Consider the following 18,811-nt stretch of genomic DNA (forward strand, 5'->3'; position numbering starts at 1 on the left):
CCCATTGGCGTAAATAAGGCGGGCCAGGAGGGGCCTGGACACTCCCTAACTCGTGGTTGGCTCCTTCCAAAATATCTTGAAAATTACTGGCATCGTCGAAAACGATTCCGCGGTTAAAACGTTTGAAAGTATGTTATATTAAGCAAAATTACGAATTGCTATAAATAATGCAGTATTTCCTTACAATAAGAAAACTGCCTACCTTTAGGCGTATTTCGCGGTTCTTAATGTGACTTCTAAGAGTTTGACCATCACTTTCGGCTTCACGGGTCATGATTTATGTGAGTAGTGACGTTTTTAATATTACTGAATGTTTACATTTGTGCAGCAGCAAAACAATGTTAGGGGTCATGTGTTCCCATCAACAAGGGATCGTTCCGGATTGAAGAATTTCTCTATTTCCCAGAGCATAGAGTAGCTTTATTCTTGTCACACGATAATACGCATGCAAAATGGTCATTGACAAATAAAGCTCTTAGTCAATAGCTGTGAAAGTGCACATAAGAACACTTAGCTGAGAACCAGGTTCTGACCCAGTTAGGACGTAAAGCCAGAAAGAAGATGAAGAACGCAAGAGCCGTGCCCCCTCTAAGTCTGACTACTATTTACGCCTATGGGCTACCCGTAAAATTTGTTTTCGGAACAACAGCGACTGAATTATAGTGACCTGCAGGTGACTACTCGAGGAAGATTTCGACGGAAGATTATGAACAATACTGGTGTGGGATGGTCGGGCATCTGTGTTTGGAACTCCACAAAATATGATAATCTTGACCTATTACATCACGGAGGGCCGGGGTTACCCTGATGAATTAACTTCATTGATCAAAGCTGCATATACCCACCGATTTAATGCGATCTACTAGTGCATTAGTGACGGCATTGTTGAAACAGGGCTTTTGTACGCCGATTAGCGGCTCGTTCATGCTTGTGAAAGTGGGTTATGTTTGATCGAAGTTACAGCAATGAAAATAAATCGACAATGCATGTGGCGGTAGCTCGAATCCATTCAAGGTGGTGCTAGCTGGATGATATGTTAGTATTGCGATTTTACCCTCTAAGTAGATGCTGCGGCTCATTGTAGGTAGTATACAGTGTCTAATAAGCATAAACGCTTTCAAGCACCTGTGCTTACTAGCGGCAATATGCTTGTTTATTTTGAACGACTCGCGTTTTTCTCATAACAGCACGTAATATATGCACGGAATGCAAATCAGTTGATTTTCTCATGCCTTTCCGAGTGAATGTCACCAAAGATTAGTTTACCTGGTTGTAGTAAGTCTACCTTTTGGTGAATACGACTATGTTTTCAAGATCTGGGTCGACGATTTTTTTGAACGATATTTTCGTGCTGGGATATCTATACTGAGACCCAAATAGTCATAGTGGTCAGCGGAGACGAAACGCTAGGAAAAATAAAAAGAATCGTAATATTTTTTCATTTTATCTGTTTTGTATCACAATGTTTTCTTTATTATTAGACGCGTGGAACGTAAAACTTTATTCACTAAATTATACATTAATTCGCTTCAGTTTTTACCAAAGAACGAAGAAAACCGGGAATTTCATTCCCAAATTTTGCGACCACCCTGCGTATATATTGTAAGAGCGATATATCCCAGAAGTACAAATCATTGTATCTGCCTTCAAAAGTGCTGGTTGCAGTAACCCATAAGCACTAAATTACCAAATCGATTCGCCATGGACCTAATATAGGCGTATTAGCTACAAGCTGCAAATTGTACTATTTTATAAGCAGCCCAAAACTTACAGCACCTTCAGTACGAATTTGCAGCAATTACTCAATAGACACATCATACACCATGTGCACCCGGTCGGGTTTTATTGCTGAGCATAAATTGCATCACACCCATTGCCCAGCTTGTTTTACCACCACAAGCAACAAAAGCAACATCGACAATAACCACGCGGAGATGATCATTAGCTATGCACGGGGTAGTTGTTCATGGTATATGTCAGCCAGGCGCTCGGTACAACAGTACTCCACTTTTCTACTACCGAGATTGCGATTGCTTATTTTCAAACGTCTGCTACCGCTGCTGCTGCAATATACGTCTGATCTACCGTCGTGAAGTATTGATTTTGACTCGTGCCTAACAGCCGAGTGAAAATCAATTCAACAACATACACACTTCATCACGCGTGTGCTCAGCCACTTGAGCGATCATTGGGGATCGTCGCCGTTGGGGATGACTGGTCGGAATGCGCCTTCACTTGAGCATGGTTGCTCCATAGAGAAACATATATTAATAATAAAAGATGCAATAGATTTTCATGGTGTTTTAAAAATCCAATATGTTGAAAGCTCTTTCTAGATCAGGCTTGCCCAGCATTTTTGAACGGCGGGTTAACAACATTGTGCGGCAGGCAAGATTCATAAGCAATTTAAATTTAAGTAAATGAAAAACCGAATTCAATACTATACCATATAATTCCACTAGACTTTGTATCTTTTGACAGATACGGGTATTTCTACCTAAACCCTCTTGAGTGCCGTGTACTAGACTCGTCTTCTAAACTTCGAAATACGCATATATGTCAAAGGATACAAATTCTAGTGGATTTAAATAGCATAGTACTAAATTCGATTTTTCATTTACTCATACTTCCGTGAATCGCAAGTCAGATTCATCTGCATTTTTGTCAAAATTGATTTGAGTTCACTTTTTAACATATCTTTTAATGCCCTTTCAGCTGCATTGATGATACAATATACTTTGTTCGGAAAAAATAAGAAAAAATAGCAAGTCAAAATGTCCCACAATGAAAAGTAATCGCATATCAGTCCCACTACAGAATTCCACATCGTGTAACACAAAAATGAACCGTGTTATGATCATCTTTATATTTTTCTCGCATAGATATTTTAGTGAAAAGCAAATTGTGAAAGTTTCATCAAGATTGGAACATGTTCAAATCATCTGGATTTTTTTGAATAGGTACTCGTATGGAAAATGAGTTTGTAAACTTCAAAGTCGATTATCTCAATGCCTACTTTTTACAGATGGGACTGACTTGCGATTCGCGGCATCATGGGTATTCCACTGAACAACTCGGACAGAGCCGGCTTCTCAGGTTAGTGTTCAATGAGCACTTCCACAGTTATTAACTGAGAGCTTTCTTTGCCAAAGTTGACCTTTTTGCATTTGTATACCGTAAACTTGGGTGTAATTGATCAGTAGGGTGAAATTGATCACTGTGTCACTCGATTTTATTTCTTCCTAATGGAGCACAAATATCAATGTAACCTGCAGTGAATGAACGTTTTTTGTCGTAAGTATGTCCAAATTGTGTGTTGTGAAGTTTTTTGCATTCAAAAATGTTCATTTCTATTAAAATAATGTAAAATTTCAAAATCATGTACGGTGCAGTGTTGACAAACGTCAATAAACTTCTAGTTCTAGACAAGGATTTGGACATGGTATAATCCTGAAAGTTTGTGAGGATACTTAAGATATATCCCCAAACTAGATTTCATAACCAAAACTCGTACCAATTCGATGATTTGGTTGAAATAGTTGGATTTCTGGTATATATCAGAAAATTCCTTAGGAAATTGCATACATTTAGGCGTTTTTGCGTTATTCTTGAAATTTAAACGTTCGTTATTTCTATTAATATTGTATTGTTAAGAATTTGGCAAGCATATTCGGATTCAGGGAGCTCAAATTTATTATGTAAAGTTGTTTTGAAAACTAACAATAATGGCATTCATAAGTGATCAATTTCACCCCGAAATGAGATCTCCCGATTTTTTATTTTAGACATATTTTTTAGCACTAAAATTACATTTGTTAGAAAATTTCGAAATTTGAGTCAATGAGGCTCACTTCATACTTGTTTTCCTGCATTCAGTTGTTTGGCATTGTCAACATTACAGAAATCAGACAAGAAAAACTGTGAAAAGTGATCAATTTCACCCGAAATTACGGTATCGTGTGGCAGGTACGATGATACTATATGCCCAGGGAAGTCAAGGGAATTGCCATTACGAAAAGATCCTGGACCGACCGGGAATCGAACACAGCCACCTTCAGCATGGCTTTGCTTTGTAGCCGCGGACTCTAACCACTCGGCTAAGGAAGGCCCCCACTCGAAAAGTTATTATCAATTTAAAGTTGTTTGTACAATTAAACAACATTCAGTTAAAAAAAAAATCTTTAAAAATGTAAAGTAAAAATGCTTGTTAGATAAGAATACATCTAAGCAGCCTATGAAATTCAACAAAAGAACTAAGAAAAGTACTAAAAATTTCCAATTAAATTTTGTCACTGAGATTAAATTTCTTGAACGACATGATTCTCAAAATGATTCACCTAATAATTGTCTTGGGAGAAACAATCAAAATCACGGAAGACGCATTTGGTACCAGCTTCCCCTATTATTCGATTTTATCGACAAGCACCTAAAGCAAAAGAAACCAACAGAAAAAAAACAACGCATCAAATTCATAAGCGATTACTTTCTCGGGGCCATAGCTCCCGTCTAATCATCGTCTCTTGTGATTGATTTCCGTCAAATTGTCCTCAGTTGATTGCCGACCGGCGTTGGAAAAAAAATCAATCGATCACGGTAACGCACAGGTTACGGTGTCATGCATGGCATTTTTATGTGATAGGTAGCCTAGCCATTTAAGGAAAGTATAATTTTGCGTACGTTTTGGTTCAATTTGTTAGCTGAGTAGCGGGTCCATTTTAAAATTTAAGTTTGGATGAATGTTAAGATTCGATTGCTAGAGGCTCCGTTGTCCGGTAGTCTGGTCAGTTATAGAAAATACCTTGTTTCAAGGATTTCATGCAGTTCATCCAAAAATTCCCTAAAATATATACTACCTGCATTTCTTCAAAGAATAATTCCTTAAGTTTTTCTGGCATCTCTCATGTGTTTTTCCAAGGAATCCAACAGAAATTTACCTTGGAATTTGTCTAGCAGTTTCTGTGGGGATTCTTCCAGCATTTGTTTGAAGTTTTCATTCCGGGTAATTTGCATTCTTCAAATTGATTGTATTAAAGGCATTATGAGTTTTATATGTTGTCGAGATACCTCCATAAACTTGTCCAGTGATTTCTATTTTCTTTCCTGCATTCCACTAACCATATTTTTAAAGAATTCAACTAATGATACATCTAATTTCTCAACAGATGTTTTCAAATATTGCCTCATAAATTCCTTTAGGAATTACACTCGGAAATCCTCTTAGGATTGATTCAAGGCTATTGCCAATGCATTTGCAGGATTCAATTCAAGATTTTTATAACATACTTTCAAATATCAGCACTTTTTTTTAAGATACCTTCAAAAGATTTCTTTAAACATTTCTCGTGGTAGTTTTTTTTTCTGGTACTTTGTTATATAGTCTTTCCTGAATAATTGCTCTGGGAATTCTGAAATTCATACAGTAATTTTATCAAAAGTCCTTTCTTATTAATTGAAAAAAACTTCGAAAGTATTCCCTACATATATTCTCCATGACATATTCATTGGGATTGTTCTCCTCCAAAATTTTAAAAATAAATGCCTCAGGAGCTTTTCTTCAAGAATTTCTTCGAGAATAATTTGAAAGAATTCCTCCAGAGATTTATCCAGAGATTTCTACATAAATTTTCCCAAGAATGCTTCAAAACTTGATCCAGGATTTTTTATGGTACTCCTCCTGTAAATACTCCAGGAATTCTTTCAGGAACTCCTGGAGAAATTCTGGAGAGGTTCTTAAAGGTATGCGTAGATAAATGATAACGAAACTTGAAGAAAGCATTAGATAAAGTACTGAAAAAAATCTAATGCAGCTTCGGAAAAATTTCGGATTGAATATTTAGAGGATTTCTGAAAAAAAAAAACAATTATTCACTTTTTTTTAAAAGAAATCACAGAATCAATTCCTGAACAAATCAATGCGATGCGTTTCAAATATCAAGAAATAAAATTAGGTATATCACTTGAGGTACTTCTGTTTATACTCTAAAATTATTTTTCCGAAGGATCTTTTAAAATTTTCCGAAATCTTTGTAAGAATTTCCATGGAATTTTTGAGAAGTATTCAAGAGAAATTCAGGGAGAGTTGCTAGATTAAATTATTGGGAAAACTATCTGATGGAGTCCCAAAGGAATGCCTGGAAAATTTTCTGCAGGAATCGTTATAAGATCTTTTCATGTGATACCTGGAGTAAATCCTAGACTGATCAAAAAAGTAGATTTGATTATTGTACCTTTGAAAACTTTTTAATTTACTTTTTGATTCTCTTTACTGAGATTCTGCAAACTGGGAAAATTTCTACACAAATTATCTGAGATATTCTGTAAACTACTTTGAAGAAGCTTAAAAACTATTTCTGGGCAAATTCCTAGAAAAACATTTAAAGGCAAATCACTTTGAAGAATCCCTTTATCCCTTTTTGGGAATCCCTGCCTATGGCAGTGTTTGGATTTGTTCCTGGTGAGATTCCTGAACGAATCCATGGAAAATTTCTGTAATAATTGCTTTAGGATTCATTTGATAATTTTAGCAGCTTCTGGTGGGATTGCTCAGAATGATAATGAAGAATTGAATTAGGAGTAAATACTGTGAACATTTCAGAAGGAAAAATAACTGTAATTTCTAATAGACTCTCTGATACAGTTCTTAAAGGAGTACTGGAATTGTTTCTTTTTTTTTAAATTTCATCAATTTTTTGTAAAGAAAACTTCAGGAAAAGGTTTTTTTCGGAGGGATCTTTGAAGGAGTTTATGGAGTTATTCATGCATACCATGAGAGTTTTCAGTAGCAATTTCTTAAGGAATATATTGGGCCACGTTTGTCAACAAAAGGCCCGTGAACCCCGACCATATGAAAAGCTCGCTGAAACAAGCATCTTACAGTGAGCCGTTCTTCAGTGGTCACCAAGGTTAGGTTTCTGATGATTCTTGAGGACACACTGAAGATATTTAAAGAAAAATACAAAACGAATTTTACAAGGGATGAAACTCTTAAAGTGATTCCTAACAATATATAATTCCTAATTCAGAATTCCAGGCTTAACTCTCGATACAGTTTGAGAGAAAATTCATGAACATATTTGTTTAAACCTTAGCCGAATACTTGGAAGAATGTTTATGAGCTTCCCAGTGAGTTCTTTGTGTGTCTCTGGCAGGTTTCTAATAATGAAATCTTAGAAATACCTCAAAGTATTGCTGACGGCTCGTTGGAGAAAATCAAAGTACCGTGCGGCATCAAATTTCCGGACGCTGCGGAAGCCAGACACTGACCTTTTTCACGGTGTTTTTGGAACAAATTCACCTACAATCCATAATTAGGATATCTTCTACATTCTGTATGCATAAAAGTTGTCAAAAAAAATGAGAGATTTGAAGCCGGAGTTCGGGATTCGAAGCATCCGGACACTTCGAATCAACACGGTACTCTGAGGAACGTTTTCTGGAACAGACAGTGTAGTGACAATTGAAGAAATCCTTGATTAGTCGACAAAACAATATCTAAAAGCCCAGTGAGAATTCCAATGGAATCTGTCATTTATTGAATTCTTTAATGTAGTGTTGGTTCTTCCAGGATTATTCGTTTTGAGCTAACTTGGGAGATCCATGGCATAGAAATCTCGTTTGAAGATTTTTGGAAGATTATACTCTCAAGAAATATTACAGACTGTTACAGGCTGAATTTTCGAATGACTTCTGTTAAAATCTTTGGCAGAAGTCTAATTGAATGGTGAACTCCAAGAAATCAATCAAATCGCAATTATTTTATAAAAAAAAATATAGCTGAAAGTTTCCGTGAAATTCAAACACAAGATTTATTTTCGTGTCAATTTTTTTCCCATCAGCTAATGTTTAGGACAAAGAAAACTTCTTATTTAAAAATTAATAACAACCTTCATTTGACTTATGTCCTAATGAAGCATACAGAAATTCTACAAAAGAGTAAACACAACAATAGCCGCACATCTAAGAACAAATGTTCGTATTAAATCGAAAAATGCAGCCAGATTTTTTTCTTGGTTTTGTGGAACAAGCTTCACGGCGTAGGCAAAACACAAATGAAATAAAAACTCATATTTTACCTTAAAAGGATAGATTAAAGCTTTCGATTGCTGTAAAAAATATTATTTTCAATATACTTTGCTTGATAAAAAAAAAAAACAGTTTCCCTTAGTAGTGCATGAATAGATACAATATATCCAATATAGGAACAAATAACCTTATATTTTATTTGAAACTATTTACTTCGATCATTTTTTTTACACAATCGAGATTAAATCAATAGTGCTTAAATAATTACCTCCTGACCTGCACATCAAAACATATTTTGCAAAGGTTTATAGCAAAACAGCCGTAAAAAGCAAATAGTATAATTATTCCATTAAGGGTCCACCAGCCCTACTGATAGGAAGTTTAAAACAATATTCAAACGATTTTTTTACAAAATGTTATAATAAAAAAAGCAATTTTAGAAACCAAAGAGTAAAGTGTTTCAATCCGGATGAAGGTGATGAAAATATCCAAAGATGTTCCAAAAATAAAAAGATATACTCATCAAATCGGGGTCACATAATCTGAATCAAGTCTCACAAATCTTCAACTGAAGGTTCGGTGAGTTTTATAATTTAATTTTGTGAATTACATAATAAACTACAAATAATAATAAACTACGCCTAAAGAAAATTTTCTTTGAAAGTGGCAAACTGTGAACATTTTTTCTCTTCAATAATTTATAATTTTTATCTTTATGTAAATTTGGTACTGTGTTCAGAACACTAATCTGGAATACATGAACAGTTCATGCAGGTTTTTGTAATATAGCCTTGGCAATATACGATTGTTTGTAAAGGAACCCTACAACAGAAATTCAAACATTTCCTTAAAATCTGGTTTCCATGGTATAGGGCAGGCCTGCCCAACCTTTTTGGCTCTTTTTCGACATAAATGGATGGTGCGTTCGCAAGAATAGACCAATATGAACAAAATTAGTCTCAAATGAAAGCTTTGTAGTATCACGGTGCTTCAATTACCGTTATTATTAAATAAAATATACCATCCAAACGGCAGTCGGCAGTTGATTTCTGACATTGTTCTGCACCTCTGGGCCAAATTTGGAAAAAATCCTTAGGCAGAATTTTGAGTTACGCCCTTTTGAAGTTTATATGACAGAAATCACATGATGTATACCACTTTAACTTGTTTAAACAAACAGAAAAAATTTTTTCTAGACCGAAATTTGAAAAGGGTCTATGTTATGTTTAGTTATTACTAATCAGCCAATACTCGAAACATGATATCTACCAATCTTATGCCTGATAATGATTTTTGGGAAATTGTCCAAAGCATTCAAATATGTTTAAACAATTCTTGGACAGGATATCTAGATACGCCCTTTTGAGGTGAATGGAAAAAATATTGCATGGTGAATTTCTTCCCATCTATAATCAACGGTTGGGTGCATACACAATCATTTCACCTTTGCGATTGTTCTTATTTCATTCAATACATCAAGCTGCATAAAGTCACACATGCACATATTTTCTAGACTGACATTAGAAAAGGGCCAAAGTATAATTGAAATATATACAAATCAGTATAGCTGAACAAACTATATCAAAGTGGATGAAACACTCGAACTTCACATATTCGTATATGTATTATAAGTAGAAGCATTAACCTAAGAACGCTAATGTCGCTACCGCTTCGTGTTACCAACATCTAGTTTGCCACGCGCTAACAGCGTGAGTACCAGGCCTCAAAAAATAAAACAAATAACAAATCATCCTCTACAACATGGCATTGGATAAACATCGAAAAAGTACAGTTAAAAGTAATAATAAATTAATCCAGTTTTGTGACAACAGCGCCACTAGCGTTCTATTACTAATATTTCTATTGTATTATATGTCTGTATTCTATTCAATTCTATTATATTCCGGTGTGTTCTATTGTGTGCAATTCTACTCTATTTAAATTTATTCCATTCTGATCTACCCTACTTGTTCTTATACATATTTTTGCAAATAGACACTGTATCAATCAACAACTGCGCCCAAAAAATTTGAACGGTACACCTTCGATGTTTGTATGGTTTTATAGCGCTCCCAGGTCTGTGAAAAATAGCTATGCGCAGATTCTGACTCCTCAAAAGATATTATAGTACAAGATAGAGATTGTCGCTAGTGGGGGACGGACCTGGTGTAGTGGTTAGAACACTCGCCTCTCACGCCGAGGACCTGGGATCGAATCCCATCCCCGACATAGTCACTTATGACATAAAAAGTTATAGTGACGACTTCCTTCGGAAGGGAAGTAAAGCCGTTGGTCCCGAGATGAACTAGCCCAGGGCTAAAAGTCTCGTCAATAAAGTCAAACCAACCAACCATTGTCGCTAGTGTTCCCATTGTTTGGCTTGCCGAACCATCCTTGCATCTGGTGGGTACACAACAGTCATGTTCAAAAGTGAATGTGTTAAGGTCAAACATTTTGTTACTCTACAGCAATTACTATGATACTCCGCTTACGATCCTGTTTACGACACAAATCTCAATCGTCATTGAAAATATGTATTTAATTTTAGTTTTAATTACTTGGTATACAACTTACTTATAGAAAAAAAAATCAAATAAACTCTTTATATTGCTATTCTTGTGACGATTGTGACGGCGCGCAGCTGTGACAGTGTAAACATTTGGACTCTACACATTTTGACCTTAAAGGCGGCAGCGGAGCTGTCCCGTGTTTTGCTCCTCTTTTTCAGACACGCTTAACAAGATCCACACAGCGCATGTGTTCGAACTTCACAGAATGAGGCAACCAATGCAGAACTGGCTGATTGAGTGAATATTGTGTATAAGTCGCACTCATTCTGTGAGATGCCAATGGCCAAAAAGCTGTGTGCGGATCGAAGGAAACGGAATTCATCTGTCATCTCATGCTCGGCAGCAAACAGTTGGCCATTGGTAGGATGAGAAGTTTTTCGGATTTTTTCGGGAAAAAAACCAAAGGTCGATGGTTTTTTCCCCAAGTAGGGAAGTGCTTCGGCAATTCAAGTAGGAAAATTTTCGAGAAAAATTAAAATTGGAATTTTTCAGAGGCATGTTCGTGATGTCCAGAAGCAAAATAAAAATGTGTTCTTGGCTATCATTTTTGAGTGGAGCAAGTTTAGCGTGAAAGTACAAACCGTTTGACAGTTATCGCCCCGGCATGTTGCGGACAGCGACGACAGCGACAATCTCTATCTTGTACTATAATATCTTTTGACTCCTCATCCGTGCTTCTTATATGCTCTAAGAAAATGAAGCTTCAAATGGTTATTTCACTGTAAGTTGATATAAGGGTTTTAACTTACATATGTTAATTTTTTATGTATTTTAAGGAATTCTCGATTACTTTTTCAAATCGAAGTAGCGGTTGGGTTGCGAAAGTTGAAATTCTTACTTACGCCGTTTTGTAATTCCGGAATTAAACGTTCCAAAAGTGAAAAATTTAGTTGGATAAGAGCGGAACGTGTGGAATTTCGTCTGCGAAACACGGTGGATCGATAAAGTAAGTTTGTTCACTTTTCTGACTTGAGACTATTTGAATAAATTTTCGAGAATTGAAGCATTTTGTCGGAGTCTGTGCGAAGCGCTTTTTCACAGATCTGTCAGCGCTTTCACCTTTCAGTCGTCGCGCGGTTGGCTACCTTCAGAACCACCACGCTGATGCTGTGTACAATAAGCGAGGTTTTTTCACCACTGTTGTACAAAATACAACAACGCGACGACTGAAGTGTTAAAGTCGTACAAACTTCGAAAGTGTACCGTTCAAATGATTTGCACGCAGTTGTTTATTACAACAGTGGCTATTTGTAAAAATATTTATAAGAAGTAGAGTGGATCAGAATAAAATAAATTTAAGTAGAGTAGAATTGAATAGAACAGAACAGACTAGAATAGAAAAGAATTAAACAGAATTGAATAGAATACAGATATACGATAAACATACAGCTATGTGAAGTTCGAGTGTTACGATCAACTTTGATATAGTCATTGTTTAGCTATATTGATTTGTATGTATTTCAATTATACTTTGGCCCTTTTCTAATGTCAGTCTAGAAAATATGTGTACGAGTAAATTTTCTGCAACTTGCTAAATTTAATGAAATAAGAACAACCGCAAAGGTGTAATGATTATGTATGTACCTAACCGTTGATTAAAGATGGAACGAAATTCACCATGCAATATTCCTTCCTTACACTTCAAAAGGGCGTATCTAGATATCCTGTCCAAGAATTGTTCAAACATATTTGAATGCTTTGGACCATTTCTTAAAATCTCTATCAGGAGTTGATTGGTAGATATCATGTTTCGAGTATTGGCTGATTAGTAATAACTAAACATAACAATGGCCCTTTTCAAATGTCAGTCTAGATAAATTTAAGAAAAAAGTATTTTTCAGTGTCTTAAATCAGATGAAAAAAACAAAACTACAAAACTTTATAATAATCTCTTTGTTTGAGCAAGTCAAAGTGGCATACATCATGTGATTTTTGTCATATAAACTTCAAAAGGGCGTAACCCAAAATTCTGCCTAAGGATTTTTTTCAAATTCAGCTCAGAGGTGCAGAACAACGTCAGGAACCAACTGCCGACTGTCGTTTGGATGGTATATTTCATTTGATAATAACGGTAATTGGAGCTCCGTGAGTATATCTGTCTAATCCATGCTGAAAATTTTAAATTTATATCAAACTCTTCGCAAGCAATGCAAGCAAAGAAAAAAATCAGTCCGGCCCGCGGGTCGGAACATTTTTTGGACTTAATTGCATCGGTAGCAAAAACGTAGATATAAATTTTAAATTTGAAGCATGGATTAGACAGATATACTACAAAGCTTTCATTTGAGACTAATTTTGTTCATATCGGTCTATTCATGCAAACTCACCAACCATTTGCGAAAAGGAGACAGAAAGGTTGGGCAGGCCTGGTATAGGGGAATTAGGCCCATAATGGGCACAATAAGCAAATGTTTTTTCAGGACCATAAAATGGTCATGTTCCTAATTTACCCCCGGCTAGTTTTCAAGTTACATCTAGTACGATGTGCTACATTTATTCATGGTAATCAAAAAATTATATCATATGTTTCAAAAGTGTGATAGAAAATTGAGTTGAAAACAAGACCGGTAAAAAGGTATCGGGTCGGGACAATGAACACTTGCGTGAAATTTAGTGATTCCAAAATATTTAATTACATATCGTTCCGATATGTAAATGGGCTCTCCCTTCGTTACTTTGCTTAAACATTAAATTCTTCCACCGACTTGCTTAGGCGGCATCCACAAATTACGTAACGCTCTAGGGGGAGGGGGAAGTAGGCACAGACGTTACGGCTCATATGAAAATTTTAAATTTTTCAAACAAAAAGCGTTACGGGGGGGAGAAAATTTATAATTTCAGCGTTACGTAATAAATGCACGCTGCCTTATATACCAATTTGAAGCTGGGAAAAACTTAAAATCATTTTTTAAAGGACAAATGAAGCATAAAAATAAACTTTTATACCGTCAAGCAATAATGATTTCAAATGCAATACTGATTTCATGCAGCATATGAACTTTTGATGCATATATTGTATGCATATTCTCAGAGATTAATGGGGTGTCCATTTCGTCCGTTTGTTATTATGCCCCATAATCAGTGCTGGGAATGGTAATAGTAGTATGCTTGAATTTCGCGAAAATCACGAGGCTTTCCCACTACAGTAGTTCAAAAACGTGAATCTCATCAAGTAGCCTATGTTGGGTGCATGAATTTTCTAAATCTTTAGTGTCATTGAAGGCTCTAAATGCGGGAAATGCAGCGGGAAATAGAACATTTTTCTACAGTAATTTTAGGTTGCCCTTAGCAACGGGTGTTTTGCAATTTTCAAGGCTCTTTGCCTACAGCAGCGATAGGCGTGAGTTTCACTGGCTTCGCTGACTGCGATTGGCTTTGTTTGGATACTGTAGAATGAATTTCAGATTTTTTCCCAACCCTGTCCCCAATTATCTTGAATATCAATAAATTTTAGAAAATCAGGTGTAGATATTAGATAATGTGTAATCACAGAAAGGTTATAATTTAAATCGACTTATAGTTCTCTTGGCAGTACATACATTTGGGTACGAAAATGACAACCTTGAGATTTTCTGTTGATCGGGCAACTTTAGCAAAGTTGTATTTTTTCAGTAATTTTGTTAAATATTGAAATGCCATTTATAAGTAAATAATCGAATTTATAATTTAACTATAAAACAAAAATAGAATAACATAGACCTAGCCTGCCCATTTTTTTTTTAATCCGCGGTACTGTGATTCTTCTCCATTCAAATGGTGGAAAAAGGTCTTGAAATGAATTTCTCATATTCAAATAAAGATCATTTACTCTGATTGTCTAGACTGTGGCCTGTCTGGAACTACACGCTCAAAAAAGAGTTCTGGAAAACGTGAACTATCAAAAATACACCATGAACTACCATCATGTTTACATGAACGTTCTCGGAACTAGGCAACGCGTTCACAAAAACATGATCTAGTTCACGGTGCACATTGGTCCGGATTTTCAAACAGCTGGCAAAACCCCTTTTCAAACTTAGTTTTTAGTTGAAAAACAAAGTCAAACATTCATCTACTATAACAGACAGTTGAGAATTCGTACGAGAAGTTGAAAATAAACATGTTTTTCTACTTGTTCAGACGATAAATAGCTGCGCATGTCCAAAAACCTAAATTTTTGCTTCAGAACTCAACCAATCAATTTTTCATAAAAACCCGTGCAAATTTTGGTTGCAGAATATTTTTTTCTGGTCGATAACTCATTCCCATATAGATTCAACATCTTCGGATGCAAATTTGTATTCAAGTGTTGTTAACCTTAGTATATTAATACTAATTGTCGTAGGTACTTTAAATATTTAACGAAGAGCTTCTTTATATTGTACAAATCGCTCCCGCGGAGATATCTTGCACAAACGCGCGTTTAAGACTAAGGAATCGATTGCAGAAGAATCATCTTGTCTAAGTTTGCATAAACGATAGTTGTTTGAAAAAGCTGAGAGCCAAAAAACGTATGAAAAACAGCATTTTTGTTAGAATCTTGCCCTATGACAACCAAAAAATTGTGACTGCCCAAAATAGAGTCCTCCTAGCATAAATCAGGCTCCAAAACACTTGTAATGGCTAAAAATAGTGAAATATTGAGAATGCGCAATTTCTGTCATGTTTTTTTTTTAAACTGGACCAATGTGCGGTGTATTTTTGCTTATTGACGAGTTCACGTCTGCTGTTCACGGATACGAGAATGGATTTTTTCTGTGTATTTATCTATCTGCATAGTTAACCCCTCTTTGGTCCATTACTTATATATCGGAATTTAATAAGAACAACATGTGATATTCGCTCTGTAAAGCTTAAGCGCCTGAGCCAAGCCAAAAATGCTTTTAATATGAAAGCCTTCTACTTCTTTGGTCAATAATGATGCTGGTCAAATGCTTGCAGTCAGAGTCAGTTGGGATGGGGAAGGAATGTTAGTATGTAATGATTGTTGCTGCTGGAGACCAGGTATATCTCTGCATCTTTACAATTACCACATAAAAAGTGTGTATTAGTAAGGGGGGAAACATCTAGGAGTCACCTCTGATCGGTGAAGGGTTCCATGCATAAGGAGGAATACATATGATTTACTGCGTAAACCAAAATTATGATTTTCTTGAGATGTTGTTTCGCACAGACCTGAATTAGTTCAAAAATAACATTTTTCAGGCAAAAATCGTTACAATCTTCTATTGCCACGATTAATGAGTTATATGTTTAGGTTAAGTTAGGTTAAGTACATTAAAAACGTTGTTTTTTTCTCTTATAAGCAGGTGAAATCAACTCACCTGTAAAAAACTGAACTGCTACGGCAAATGAAATGTAATATGTTGTTAACAAAATGTTAATTAAATCTTTAATTTGTTTTACCAAATTAGGATGATAGTGTTGTCTAATAACACAGAACACCTAGATATAAGAAATTATTGTAATGTTTAGAATGATACTAATAAAAAAAAAAAAAAGTTCAAAAATATGTTTCGTTTGGACTAACATAAACGGAGAATATGCAAAACACAATGCTGAACTGCTAGCCAGAAACAAACCAAACCGATAAACCGATACAGTTGCAAACACGCACGTGGTTGCGTGTTTGCGATTGTGTGCAAGCGCTTCCGATCTCCGTACCGACGACTCGAACGCCTTCGGTCCAGCTCGGAAGCGTATAGCCTACGCGTGAGAGCAAGTGGAGGCGTGTGTTGATGCGTGTTTGTTGGGAGTTTTACTCTCACTCTCGTTGGCCTGGACGGAATGGGTGGCTTGGGGATCTTACGTATGCCGTATTCGAACCCAATAAGCAAGGCGACGACGACGACGTAAGGTAAACCGAAATGCAAATGTCACGCTAACGGGTGGAACGCAGAGCGACGTCTGTCCACGAATTGTGCAATACCTAAGTTATGGGAAGCAGCAATTGACAAGCGGTTAGACCGCATTTTTGCTCTTGTTTTGCGTGATTCAAATGGGTTTGACAGAATTGGATTAAATCAGAGGTACTAAACGATATAGTTTTGAAGGTTGAAGACTCACATGATGCACCATCGAATGCCAGCAACAGAAGCAGCAGCAACGGCGTGGTTAATCCAGTGAATCGCAACAGGATGTTCATGGTGATTTCATTTGCGGCTTTGCCTCGTTGCGTATGTGGGGAGTTTCGGCTTCGTCGTTTGGTGGATCCCGTGGGTTACGACCTCAATGCGATGAGGAAAATATACCACGGCAATATAACACACTTTTGTGCCAATTAATTTTACTCGAACTCAAATCTTAAAACATTTCCCCCAAAAAATAGTAATTGGCGTTTCACTTTTTTATGCTTCCTCGGCGCGCTTTCGATAGATTGGCTCTCTCACATACGCAGCAAATCAGCGAAAGGTAATCATCTCCTACTTTTTTTTCGCATAAAAGAGGTTGTGATTGTCGAGCAGTAGGATTTTTATTTCCAGATATTTTTTTCGCACATCCAATGTTGCTCAAGATTCAGCCTTGAACACAGTCGCACGTTTGTATCCTACTTATACGAGCACCCCGCTTAATGTTAGTTGCTACTGTTGTTCACCACGTTCGATATAAAGGTACACGCGATCACACCTTTCCTTATCCGATACCCACTGCACACAACTATTCAAATTCGTTATGATCGATCATTGAGACCTCTTAGTTGCAAGCCGCCTCTCTCTAGTGTTAACCCGACGAGTACGAAAATACGACTGATCAGATTGAGCGAATGAGCGCTCCTCGGCTCAGCAGCGGGTCCTCGATCCTCCCCACACGCTGAATTGAAGTTGGTTGGTGCAGGCACACATGCGACTCATACCCACCACTCAACGAAGAGCTCAAGCGCGTATAAGTATGACCCTGTTTGTTTATGCACTAGGGCGTCCCAGAAAAAAAATCAATATTCGGAAAGTGTTGGTGCTCAACGCTAGAATGAAAGATATGCTTATTTATAGCATTTATATAAAACAAAACGATTTTCTGATAAATTGTAGAGGTTTCACCAGATTTGTTTATGCAAAAATGTTATTTTTGATGAAAATTGTCATACTTTAACGTTTTGTATAGATGCTTTCGTAACCTACTCTTTTAAAATATTGGTTTTATTTGTCTATGAGTATTGTTGGGCGTTCGTGCTATATTAATTTGAACTTTGAAAATGTGATGTTTAGATAATTTATATTCGAACGATTTTTTATTTCAAGACCTGAAACTCTTAGGGAGCAATTCTCGCTGAAACCTGGCCGCCATCGGCACACATCGTTAGAATTCCCATTTTATGTCACTGAACGCTAGCATATGCTAAAGCTTTAGGTTTTCTCAAATTGGTGGATCCCTCGCCAGCTAGCTGAACAGTTTGCAAAAAAAAACCTTTTTTTGATAAATCATAGGTATTTCTTCGCGTGATATATCTCATATTTCCCTTGGAACATATTGCAAACTAAGTGACATCGTATAAAGGCAGGATATAGCTTTCGTTTGAAGCTAAAAAAATGGCGGCCATCTTGAATTTTGTCAGAAAAACTATTTTATCACCATTACCGCACCGCTCGTTTTGAATTCTGAGATCGCCATCAGAAAGCTAAAAAAACTGAATTGCTCACCTAGTTTACTCAGTTTTTTCTCAGCTTTCTGATGGTGATCTCTGAATTCAAAACGAGCGGTGCACTAATTGTGAAAAAACGGTTTTTCTGACAAAAATCAAGATGGCAGCAAAGTTCAAAATGCCCGCCAATTTTTTTTTAACTTCAAATGAAAGCTATATTCTTCTTTTATACGATGCCACTAAGTTTGGAATATGTTTCAAGGGAAATATGAAACATATCACGTGAAAAAATACCTCAGTTATCAAAAAATGGGCTATTCACAAACTGATTAGCTAGCTGACGTATGAGGGGTCCACCAATTTAAGAAAACCGAAACGACCATCATTTAGTTTTAGAATATGCTAGTGATCAGTGACATAAAATTAGAATTCTAACGATGTGTGCCGATGGCGGCCTGGTTTCAGCGAGAAATTCAGCGAGCTGAGTTTGATAAAGGAAAAAAAGTTGGACACAGTATTTCTTCTACGCAGCAAAACTAAATTAATATCAAGTCGAGTCTAATACACGACACTGAAGACGGCTTTACAGTTGAGGTCGAAATATGCAAAGGATACAAAGCTCCAGTGGAATTAAATAGTATAGTACTAAATTCGGTTTTTC

At 36.3% G+C, this 18,811-nt stretch overlaps 1 protein-coding gene across 1 annotated transcript in view; it reads right to left on the bottom strand.

The window, feature by feature from the left end:
- Positions 1–17,319, bottom strand: part of LOC5568933 — a 38,135-nt gene extending 20,816 nt beyond the window's left edge. The window contains exon 1 of the mRNA XM_001658205.2: positions 16,638–17,319. Coding sequence (XP_001658255.2) covers positions 16,638–16,716 — 79 coding nt within the window. The 5' untranslated portion in view covers positions 16,717–17,319. The remainder of the gene's footprint in view (positions 1–16,637) is intronic.
- Between the last annotated feature and the right edge of the window lie 1,492 nt (positions 17,320–18,811).

Source organism: Aedes aegypti, chromosome 2 (genome assembly GCF_002204515.2).
Source record: "Aedes aegypti strain LVP_AGWG chromosome 2, AaegL5.0 Primary Assembly, whole genome shotgun sequence".
Lineage (NCBI taxonomy): Eukaryota > Metazoa > Arthropoda > Insecta > Diptera > Culicidae > Aedes > Aedes aegypti.